This window comes from Pteropus vampyrus, unplaced genomic scaffold (genome assembly GCF_000151845.1).
Source record: "Pteropus vampyrus isolate Shadow unplaced genomic scaffold, Pvam_2.0 Scaffold97, whole genome shotgun sequence".
In the NCBI taxonomy this organism is placed as follows: domain Eukaryota; kingdom Metazoa; phylum Chordata; class Mammalia; order Chiroptera; family Pteropodidae; genus Pteropus; species Pteropus vampyrus.
In genome coordinates, this window is record NW_011888878.1 from 4,495,209 (window position 1) to 4,507,505 (window position 12,297).

The following is a 12,297-nucleotide window of genomic DNA, read 5'->3' on the forward strand; positions in this document are numbered from 1 at the left end:
GAAAAATACCGAGTGCTTAAAATAGTTTAGTGCCACTTATCTCAGAGCTCGCCAGGTTAGCTCAGCTCCCAACATTTCCCCCTTTTTTATTTTTTAAATGCCTGAACTCTCCTGGTTCTGGCTCAAGGCGACTGTACCTGTCTTAGGTGATCCCCTCACCAGATCTGGAACTTACCTGTCATCGTACGTGCATTCCGTCATGGACGCCCTGTCTGAGGTTGTCCAGTCTCTGAGGGAGTCTTACCCGTCTTTGACTACCAGCTCCCGCGGGAGGGAGATGTCTCATCTTTCAAGCCATATATCGAAGCCTTACATGATGTAGGTCGGCCTGAAGTTTTATCATAGCACTAATGAAGTTTTTCAGTAAAGAAGGAAGCAGACACAAAACAACAATTACATAGGCCCCTATAGTCAAAACAGAAGCAGCCAGCTGATAGAAGGAAGACCATGAGGGGACAAGGCCCTTAAAGTGATCCAAGAAGTCAGAGGTCAGTTTATCAGTGTCAAACTGCAAGGGTTTAGCATTTTTAAGTCCTTGTATTTCTTTATGAAGGTTAATTAAATCTAAGGATACATTAGCATTGTGCCATATGCCTTTTAAATGATATTTTACTCAATCCCAGTCATGACTAGTCTCATTATATCTTTTAGATGTGACACAGATCCAATGATACTCCATATGACATTCTAGTTGAGACCTAATTTTTAGACTCTGGATTTTATCACCCAGGTATTCCACTGTCTCATACAGAGCATCTAACTTTTGTTCTAATTTTCTATCTATATTTTCCTGTGTTCTCAATGCTAAAGTAACATTTCTAGATAAATCATTGACATAATGAGCAGTTTGTACAGTTTGTGTTAAGAGCCACCGCAGCGGTGGCAGCAGTAGCTATAAGAGATACAATAGCAAGTATTCCTGCAACAATTAACCCAATTACCCTCCTTTGTCTGCTGAGGGCTTTATTGATTTTTTCTATCACTTGCAGGCCTCAGTCAGCATACCAAGGCCCAGTAGTGTTCACTGGAATCATGACAAAAGATGGCTGATGCAATACCATGACAACGGTGCCGTCAGGCACTAGAGAAATACAATTAGACAGATTACAATTTTCACAAGTTACTTCAAACTGAGTCTCATTCCAGGTAATGTTAATTGCTCCTGACAAAAGAACTTGGGGAGAGTTGACACACGCCTGTACTGCTTGACCCTTGTCTATCATAGTGCCATTGCCCTTCTCATACCCCTTTATCACATACTGCATGGCAGCCGCCAGTTTCCAAAGGTAAGTTTGCCAATGTCCAGATTCTAACTGCCACAATCCGGCCGAGATTTCTGTCCCATATTTTAGAGGTTTTGACCAGTCCAGAATGCTATGATTTGTACCACCTACATTATATCTAACAGGCTTCTCTTGATAACACCTTTTCCATAATATAGTCTTATTGGTAGTTCTGTCTCCCTTGCCACAGGGGCAGAACTCCTGTGGTGCCCCTTGGGCAGAATTATCTACATGTCCATCTGGTGCTCCCAGTTGCACCACTTGAGCACCTTCAGACCAAGATTGTCTTGTGATATTCAGGCACCCTGGAGCTGTCCCATTAGCCACAAAGCAGATGGGCAGCCCAACTCCAAAGCCAGTATAGTTAAAAACTGCGCTCTGTCTGATCATCCTTCCCATAGATGGCATGTCCAGCAGGGATGTGTTGCTCACTTTCACAATGACCTCAGGTCCTTGCCACATTGTTGGATGTAAGAGAGGTGGGTCAGGAAAGTATGCCCAGTAAAATTCACCCTCAGCTGTCATCTCCAGGCTCAGCAAGATCAAGGTTAGGGTCATCCTGCCGGGTGACTGGTGGAGCAGCGAAATGGACCAACTTCTCTGGCAACCACCTGGCATTTTCTGCATCCTGTGGAAAAACACAAACATGCCTTCGTCCCCATATTAGTACTGGGTTGGGGCCATGCCGATTAGTTTTGAGCATCAGAAATTCAGTTTTTTGAGCATCAAAAAGAATTTGTGGAGAAACTGGGTAGGTTTCCTCCTTTTTTATTTAGTTTTTTGATTTTTGAGGGCATCATGGCATCTTTTTGTCATGTTTGCTCGACTAGTCAGATAACATTTCCCGCATGGACTTTCCCAGCAGGGCAGCAGCCACAGCAAATCCTTTCATGTATGAGGGCCCAATATCAGAGCACAATCTGACGTAATAGTTTAAATCCCCTTCTTTTCTAAAGGGCCTCAGTGCTGCCTGACAGGCGGAGTTGGCATTTTCATAGGCTAGCTGTTTTACCAGCAGAGAACTGGCTTCCAGGTTCCCTAAAAGCCGTGAAGCAGCCTGCAACAAGCGTGCCACAAAGTCCTGGAAACTCTCATCAGTGCCTTGGCGGATCTTAGACAAATCTTCAGTTGGCTTCCCTGATGGGGGCACCTTATACCAAGCCCTTTTTGCAACGGTATTCACTTGAGCATACGCTCCAGGATCAAAGGCCAGCTGATTGGCCAAAAGGAGGTAAGGGCCTTCCCCAGCAAGCATGTCATAAGTAATTGGTATATTTTGCCCCTGATTAACCTCTGCAGTGGACCTACACTGTTCTGCAAATTCAGATTTCCAAAGCAAGAAGTCTCCTCTTGACAAGCAGGCTTGCACCAGCTATTTCCAATCCTCAGGGGGCAAGGCTTCTGCAGACAACGTTTCTAACATTTCCTGGGTAAATGGAGCAGTAGGCCCATACCGCGCACAAGCCATTTTTAACTCTTTCAACTGCTTAAAAAGAATCCCTCTATGAGTGCGCACTAGGTTTCCCTGAGCATCCTGTACTTCATGAACCGGGAAAGCTAAATGAGACCCAGCCATATCTTCTCCCCTATCCCTCGCGGCCTACAATGATTGTTGTAGAGGTGACTTTCCTACCAAAAGCGGGCGTGATCCCTGATCCTGGACCAAGGAGATTACAGGGGGTGGCTGGACAATATAAGGAGGTGCAGACTCCTTTTCAGGAACTGGTGGATCCAACTGAAGCTTCCATTGGGACCCTCCCTGCTGTTGTGCCGTCTGCTGCATCTGCAGCTGCTGTAATTGCACAGTCACCACAGCCAGCGAAGCCTGTAACTGATTCACTGTATCCTCTAGCGGATGTATCTCTTCCTTTACTGAGGTTGTGGAGGTTTCCTTGGTAAATGCCACAAAAGGCAGAGGGTCCTCCTCATCATGATATCGGGCGGCTTCTTCCTCTAATTGAGCCGCATGCCCTGGGTCTAAAGGGTCTTCCTCATTCTCATAAAAGAGGGAAGTAAAAGGCGCACCTAAACCTTCATCAGGCGGCGCCAAGGGCTTAGTTTCACTTTGGTTCTCAGTTGTGCTCTTTCTTTCAGAGCTCTCTGTAGCTGAGGTAGTCTTAGGGTCCTGACCTTCCTGCTCCTGCCACTTATCCCTCTCATGTCACGGGTCTAAGCAGTCTCGGACCAGGGTCCACAACCCAAAAGTGTCCACCGGGACCTTACCAGGCTCATGAACATCATAATAATCTTGCAGCTTTTCCCCTACCCTTTTCCAGGTTACTAAATCAACTGTCCCTTCCTCCGAGAACCAAGGGCAAACTTTTTGTACAAAAGCTAAAAAATTGCAAAGCTGTTGCTGTCCCACCCAAGCCCCGCGAACACGTAGCATATTCTTAAGCATGTGCACAAAAATCATACGGCTATTTCCGTTGCCCATTCTTGCTTCTCCCGAGTACTCGCCGCACCCTCACTTTATTTCAGAATGTTCCCTTTATTCAACTGCGGTGTCCTTCACTGTATCCCCCCGTGCTCAGGTCCCTGTTCCGGCGCCACTTGCCGGAGCCAGCCGGCTGAGGTGAATAGTACCTGAGAAGGGGAGTGAGGATTAAAAAAAAGACAAAGACAAGAGATAGAATCGGGAGGGTGTACAGTGAATACTGCAGCCCCGAGTTTATTTAGAACACATTACTTATAGCTTCGTTATGAGTAAACAGCAGTCAAAACCCAAGGTCAGCCAAGTCACACATCTTGCAGAACGATGAAGCACAGTACTCTCTGCTCTGCAATCAAGCTTCCTTCTTGAAAAATACCGAGTGCTTAAAATAGTTTAGTGCCACTTATCTCAGAGCTCGCCAAGTTAGCTCAGCTCCCAACAGTCATATGACTTTATGTGTCTTGGGGGCTGTGTAATTGCAAAATTGTATTACTACAGAACACATATAACATGCTTAGCATCGTAAAATGAATATTTGGTACCTAGAATTGGATTTTTTGAATTTGTAGTGAACGATTACATGAATCAATAATTTAATAAATGTTTTTTGAGCATCTCTTTGTCAGGCAGTAGTCCAGATATGGTGGATACAAAGGTGAAAAAGAAAGTCAATGTATTGCCCTTGGAAATTTGCATTTTACTGGAAACTGGAAGAAAATAAAATTAAGTAAGTAAGTAAGTAAGTAAGTAAGTAATTCCATGCATGCGTATGCTATAAAGGAAGTAAATACAGTTTTGTGATGCCCAGTGAAGTGGGGGATAGGAAAGGAGTCAAAGCATGAGAAGGAGCCCACTTATATTCTAAGCCTAAACAAATCAGACTCATGGAAGGGCAAAGGTGTTATATTTTAAAAAATCTCCATGTTTTCTCAAAGAATTTTGAGCAGGGCTGCTTGAACCCAGTGTACAAAATGGAGAAGCTATACAATGCACCAAAAGATAGGCAAGAACTGGCCTTCAAAGACTTATCAGACATAGAGAGATATCAAGGTCTATTTCTACGGTTTTATTTATCAATATCTGAACTGATATTTGTCTTTAGAAGATCACTCTTATTCCTGTGTGGAAAATGAGCTATCGCAGAGTGAGAATAAAAGTTAGAAGCCCAATGAGAAAGATGCTGCAGTGGCCTAGGCAAGAAATATGATGGCATGGACTTGGGTGGCAGCCTTGGAGGTGGAAAGATAAATCGTGAAGGATTTGCTAAAGGCATGGCTGATGGACTGGAGAGAGACAAAACAGGAAGAATTGAGGATGCTTTCAGGGATTTGGGCTAGAAAGACTAGATGCATCCCTCTTGGGAGCCACATCTCACCTAGCAAAGAAGTTTACATAATTCAGGAGACGTTACAATAGATACAAGCTACAATTTTCAAATAATTTACTCTTCACAAGACAGTCATTAAGGTTTTCCTGTGGACATTACCACTTCTATTCATATTAATGCTGATGTGCTTTCTTAAGTAAGGGAATGAAGGTTGAATCTAAAAACATCACAGAGTATCCCATCATGTAAATGTCACCCAATGCATGTGGTGTATATGTATGTGTGTGAAAGAGAGAGAATAAGAGAGAGATGGGGAAAGGGGGAAGAAGAAAGGGAAGGGAGTAGGGAGAGAAAAGACAGAGGGAAAGGAGAGAGAGAAAAAGAGAGAGAGGAGAATGTAGAGGCAGTGGTTTTGCTGGGGTGAGATAGATTTGCTAGCAAATGGCTGGGATCAAACAAAGTGATTTTAGAGGTTTGAAAGTTTGGAGCCTAATTTGGATGCTGTTTTATTGGATGCAATATTTGTGCCTTTGATTTCAAATACAATTTGCAGGAATCAAAAGCACAATTTAGTCTCACCATAGTATTGTGACTGATGCGTGAGGTCTTATTCTGAATTAAGAATAATAGTTTGCGATTTAGAATCTAAAGTATAGGTTGATGATATTTTTATTTATACAAGAACTGAGGATTGAGACTGGAGACAGCACTGTGTCAGAGAGACTGTGATTATTTTAAGGTTTCTCAGTATGTTGACATTTCAAAAAGTCATCATCAGGCTGACTAGTTAGAACAGCTTGAGGACACTGGTATCTGAGACAAAGTTTGAGGTATTAGAAAAAAAATGAAATAAAGTGAGAGGGAGTAGATAAGTGTTAAAGACAAGATTTGTTCTCAATTGTACTAAAGTCTATTTCCCAAATAGTAATATTTGCCAGAAAGGAATTCAAACCAAGGATTTCTTGAAACTACCAAACAAATTCAATTTAACTTTAAATTGATATACAAACATAAAGCGTTAAAAACATCTTAGACATGATTGAGACCAAGGCTCTTTTTTGAAAATATAAAATTATAGTAAGATCCATTTTCATAAAGACATTAAGTTCATCTTGCTGCAGGCACATAGGTCCAGCTGGGTAACTTCTTGGATCACTTGAGTCCCACTTTACCTGCTTCCCCAAGACACCCAAATTACTGCTTGTTTTTATCAATTTAGTAAAGCAATAATTTTTCCTGGAATTTTTTAAAACTTTTCATTGTCAAATTGACCATTTGTTAAAGCATCCATCTCTACTTTTCCTGAAAAAGTCTCACATGCAACACCAATCAAATTCAGCCAAAGATAGTATCAAAAATAACTGTCAAGTCTTTACCCTTCCTCACTGTCTATGCCCAACAGCATTATTAAAGAAAAAAAAAAAAGCAACTAAATGAAAGATTACATTTTATGGAATAAAATATCGAAGTCTTTTGAAAATGAATAATCAAAAAAAAAAAAAAAGAAAAGACTAGAAGAGAACCTACGGTAGATTCCTAAGAATGTTGACTTTTCTCTGTTTTAAGGTTAAGGCTCATTTATTTAATGTGATGGAGAACGCTGGAGCTAAAAGCCTGTTTAATTAGCATTTTCATCTGGCCACTTGGACTATTATTACTCTAAGATTTTGAAATAGTAATGAATTCTTAAAAATAAATACTTTTATTCTTTCTGCATGATATATCAGTAAATTATTTTTCTTGCTTTCAGTTTTATCTTCTAAATGTTTGTCCTATATTCTACATTGTCATCTGTTCAAGAGAAAGCTTTCCTTCTTTTTATAACACAGAAGCATGCGGGAAAAAAAAGAAAAAATATGTAAAAACAAAATCTACCTAAGACTCATTTTAGGCATGTTTCAGGTAAATTTCAAGAATTCCTTTAATACAGAAACAGAGCTGTCTTTGGCCTGGGACAAGAGCCACAACCTTTAACAGGCACTACGTGATGTTATTTCAGGTGTGCTAGTGGAGACATCATTCAGTTCTTTCCCAAATATCTAACTCTAGTTTCATCACTGGCTATACATAATCAGCACAATGGTATTTCTTCTTAGAAGTCTTTTCAAATGCAACAACTTCTATTCATTTACCTGTATGAATATCCTCTCTATGATTTCATTCACTCCTATCAGCCAGCCACCAGTTCCATAGTGATGACTCTTAAGGTACAGCTTTAGGTTATGTTTCACACATGTCGCCAATTCGATAGACCCAACTGCCTAAAAGACTTAGATATATTATTTTACTAAAACTCAATGCGTAATCCCAAACTCAACATCATCTACCTCATTCTGACATATCACCATTCTTTTCAGAATGTAAGTATAACGCAGGAGCTTCAGGCCTGGAACTTACACCTGGGTTTTGATATTCCGGAAGAACCACCAGGAGGGCCAGAGGGGTGAGAGATAACTTTTATTACTTAAAAGGCAGGGAAGCTTCAGCAGGCTTGTCGAAGCTACAGGAATAAAGCTGCTAACCAAGAGTAAGCAGAGTTTTTTTATGCACACAAGCAGAAGGAGGGGTTATCTCATTGTGGGAGCAGCCGCTTTTGCCTTCTCTGAGGGATGGGAGCAAGATGTGCTGCTTGGTTGCAAGAGCAGATAACGTCCATGGGAGCAGCAGAAAATGTCTTTGTATACTGCCTTCTTTGGCTGCTGGCTGGGCAGATATCAGTCTTCTGAGTATGTAGAGGGGCTACGTTCCAAGTTAACCCTGCAGACAGCTATCTATAGATTTGTTTCTGTTTTGTTAGTGTATTGATGTGGTTCTTCACCACCCTCTTGGAAATGTACATATCTCCTTTTTTGCAGAACGCTTTTCTCTCTCCACACTTTAACCATGGGGTTTCAATCACAGGTCCCTGTTCAAGGTGAGTTGGTGGTGGAACGGGGAGGAAAAAGTCCATGCTGCTCAGGTGGTTAGGAAATGAAGCGATTCATCAGGGCTATACTCAGCACCTTGCTGCTTTCTACATTCTCATCAATAACTTATAATAACAGGAGTGGATATTATAGCATGGTTTATTTTACCTCATTATCAGGCAGATATTTTTAATATTTAAACCTGTTTGAAAGTGAAATAGGATGCTTTACAATACATAAGCTTTCTGAACAGGAAGTCTGAGGCTGACAATCATATGTTAGGAATGCTATAGACATTATTCTCGAAAGGGTCTTATTTGTAAACTCTCTATCATTTCTTAATGTTTTCTTAAGCATGAGCAAGAGTCATTTTAATCTTTTTCATCATTCCACTTTTAATCTGTGCTTAGCTAGGATGCCATTATTCCAAAACTATAATTAGCCCCATTATTTTGGTTGTTTTACTTCCCATGGGAATATTTCCTTGGTGGTGGGAGCATTTATAGATGTCAGAGTGAAGTTATCTGTGTTTGTACTTAATGGAGGTGAACATCTTGATATCTGTGAAATCTCCATTGAACAGGAGTTAGAGGGCTACAGATAAGGTGCTAATCCCCAGCCATGTGCCTCCTCCTCCCCACACAGTGTTCAAGTTTACAAGGACAAGCAAGGGCTTTTCAATACTACCTCTAAAAATATTCTCATTCATCTATTAAACACCTAATATCTGTCAGGTATAGACAAAACTATAAAGAACATTTCTTTGGTCTTTATAGTAAGGGCATATTTTTAAATCCCGCTGCCTCTTACCTTTCAGCTTGCACATTTCATAAGGGCTCTTCATTTACTGCAAAATGTCACCAATGTTGATAAGGCCAGCAACTGCTTGCAAAATTCATTCTACCTTTTCACTAAAGAACAACAGCATAGAAGGTTATCTCATCTAAACCATCTCATGGGTAGTAAGGTTATAAGAGAATTACAACTTTTAATAGATTTTAAATATTTATGTGGTAGAGGCATTTGTTTAAGGCTATTCATAGTATTTTTAGCTACATGGCATTTTATAGGTATCTAGATACTGAATCTATAAGTTAAGAAAACAGATTTTTATTTTTTTTCATTAAGATTGAGAACCCACACTATATCAAAAATATATACAAGTGTACAAAGATTATACCATTTAGATTAGATTTCTAATTCAGATCTTGTAAAACACACACATATACACAACATAGCTATGATACCTTGATTTGTTTTCTTTTATAGAAATTAAAATTTTGAGTCCAGTTCTAATTTTTACATTTGTTTAAATACATATATTGTGGAAATAAATGGAGACTGCTGAGATGAAAACAAATAGAGCTTGCTTGCTATCACAAGAGAGTCAGACCCATCACTTGTGTTTGGCAGAGACTTAAAGCAGGCAGGGGAGTGGAAAATTTTTATAGTAAAAAATAAAAAAGAAAGGCTTAAGGTATGATTCACTGTAGATTGGTGGCAGAAGAAAGCTGGAGGCCGGCTGACAAGAAATGGGGCCTCTTGTGTGATTAGCACCTTGGAAAAACTCTTATGAATTAATTCCAATTGTATTTGATAGATGGAAATCAATTTAGTACTTAAGGATAGGTGGAGCTAATGAAATAAGGCTTCTGATTGTATTTGTCAAGATATATGTGCACTACTGTTTCCCAGGTGGTTTGTATTTAAAGAAGGCCAATTATCAAAACTATGTAAGAATAAAAAAGATTGCAGAAATGCTCAGGTTTAATTTGTTTAATATTTAATACTTTGCTATTCACCAAATCTCATAAAAATAATTGCAGTAAAAGTACCAAACATCTCTACTTCGTGATAAAATACCATTGCACCTGGCATATCTAAATTGTTTACTTATAAACTGCCGGCATTTTCACCTTAATGAAAATAAAACTAGAAAAAAATTATTTGCTTAAAATAGATCTAAATTATCACCCATAGATTGAAAAAGTAGATACTTTTCAAAATGTACTTAATCAAGAAAAATTTCTATTAAGTCTCTACAATATAGTTGGAGCACATGACTACAGAGCTTTTTGCAGAGTTCTAATGTATAATGGGTTTTTCAGTAAATCAGGTTATTTTTAGGGTGTTAGTTTAATGTTTAGTTGATTAAGACTTTTTAAATACACTCTTTCAATTCATCCGATTAGAAAATTTGAGATTATGTACATAGAATATGTACCTTTGAAAGAATGGCCCAGGGCTTAGATTATAATATTTGGTCTCAAAGTTTACCAAGTGTTGATAAGCTACAAAAGCAAAGACATTTTTAAATATTCCAGAGCACTGCATTTTCTTCTTGTAAAATGAGGCCAATACACTTTAAACTTCAAGGCAAGCTACTTTTTAAAATAAAAAGGAAGTATATGGGAAATGAATAAATTACCTTGAAGTGGCCATTGTATACTATTTTTCCTTCTTTAAAGAGAGTAATATGTTATGTGTGTGATAAGGATTATAATATCCATTTTTAGAAATTGAAGACAACTTCAGACAAATATAACATTCTAAAAGCAAAATAGACAAGAATTACATATCCAAGATGAAGGTTTATAAATGTATTGGGACTCAAACATCCCTTGGATCTAACAAAGAAGACATGGGTGTCACCCCCAAACTATATCATATTCATATGCATGAGTAAAGAGTTTATTGTCATAAAATTTTCTGATACAGTTTAAATAAAATCTAGAATGAGGAACTTAAAAAGTAGAGAATTAAATTTGTTTCTTGTTGCTCAGCAGATAATTTTAATGGCTGATCCCCAAATTATTTCATTATGAACATTTTTTTCTTTTTTAATGGCATCTTATTTTATTTTCTTTTTTAAATTTATTTTATTAATTCATTTCAAGTATACAATACATTGGTTAGACATCTATATAGTTTGTAAAACGATCTCCCCAACTGCTCCCTCCCTCTCCTGACCCTCCACCTAGCCAACTTATTTTAATGCTAACTGCATTCCCTATGCTGGGCTCCTCATCCCCGTGACCATCCATCAGCTACTAATTTGTATTTCTTTAACCCTTCATCCCATTCTCTCCGGCCCCCAAACCCCCTCCCTTCTGTCTATCACCAAATTGTCCACTTTATTTGTGAGTCAGTTTTTGATTAGTTTGTTCTTTTTATTCCTTAGATCCCACATATAAGTGAAATCATATAGTGTTTATCTTTCTCTGTCTGACTTTAAAAATACCTTCTAGATCCATCAAATCAATATCTTTTTCCATCTCCTTCCTTTAGTCTGTGTGTGTCTTTTAATCTGAAGTGAGTCTCTTAATCTGTGTGTGTCTTTTAATCTGAAGTGAATCTGAAGTGAGTCTCAGCATATGTAGGGGTCTTGTTTTCTTATCCTTTCAGCCACTCTATCTTTTGATTGGAGCACTTAATTCTTTTCCATTTAAGATACCTATTGATAGGTTGTTACCATTCTTTCTTTTTTCTTTTTTTTCTTTTTTTTTTTTTTTAGGCGAGGCAACCCTTGGTTGGCTTCACAGATTGCAAGGACCTTGTCAGCTTACAATCCCTTCTTTTTCATTTTTTTATGCCTACAGCACCTGTCTTCCTAGGTGGTCTCCCATGCAAGTACTAACCAGGCCCGACCCTGCTTAGCTTCCGAGATCAGACGGGATTGGGCTTGTTCAGGGAGGTGTGGCCGTAGACTATAACCATTCTTTATTCCTGTTTTTGATACATGTTTTTCTTCTTAAAGAAGTCCCTCCAAAAAAAAAAAAAAAAAAGAAGAAGTTCCTCCAACACTTCTTGAATACTGGCTTTATGGTGATAAATACCTTTAGCTTATTTTTGTCTGCAAAGCTCTTTATCTGTCCTTCAACTCTAAATAATAGCTTTGCTAGATAAAATATTCTTGGTTGTAGATCCTGGGTCTTCATCACATCAAATAGTTTTTGCCAAGCCCTTCTGTCCTGAATAGTTGCTTTTGAGAAATCAGTGCCATTTTTATGGGTGTTCCCTAATAAGTAACTATCTGTTTTTCTCTTACTGCTTTTAATATTCTTTCTTTATATTTAACCTTTGACATTTTAATTATGATGTGTCTTGGTGTGGGCCTCTTTGGGTCCCTGGTTTTGGGGGTTCTCTGAGTTTCCTGGGGTTGTATGTCCATTTTCTTCACCAGGTTAGGGAAGTTTTCCATCATTATTTTTTCAAACAACTGTTCTTGATTTCTTTAGATACGCCAATCAGATGGATATTTGGACCCTTAATAGTGTCTCATATGCTCCTTAAATTATTTTTATAGTCTTGGATTCTTTTTTCTTGCCATTGTGATTGCATGTCCTT

The 12,297-nt window shown here is 38.7% G+C and overlaps 1 protein-coding gene and 1 pseudogene across 1 annotated transcript; both read right to left on the bottom strand.

Annotated features, from left to right (window-relative positions):
- Window positions 1-2,109: 2,109 nt before the first annotated feature.
- LOC105294997 (igE-binding protein-like) lies at window positions 2,110-2,859 on the bottom strand. Its single transcript, XM_011364485.1, is given in 1 exon segment — window positions 2,110-2,859. A coding segment is annotated over 1 exon segment (750 nt).
- Window positions 2,860-11,540: 8,681 nt separating this feature from the next.
- LOC111742583 lies at window positions 11,541-11,658 on the bottom strand (annotated as a pseudogene).
- Window positions 11,659-12,297: the final 639 nt, after the last annotated feature.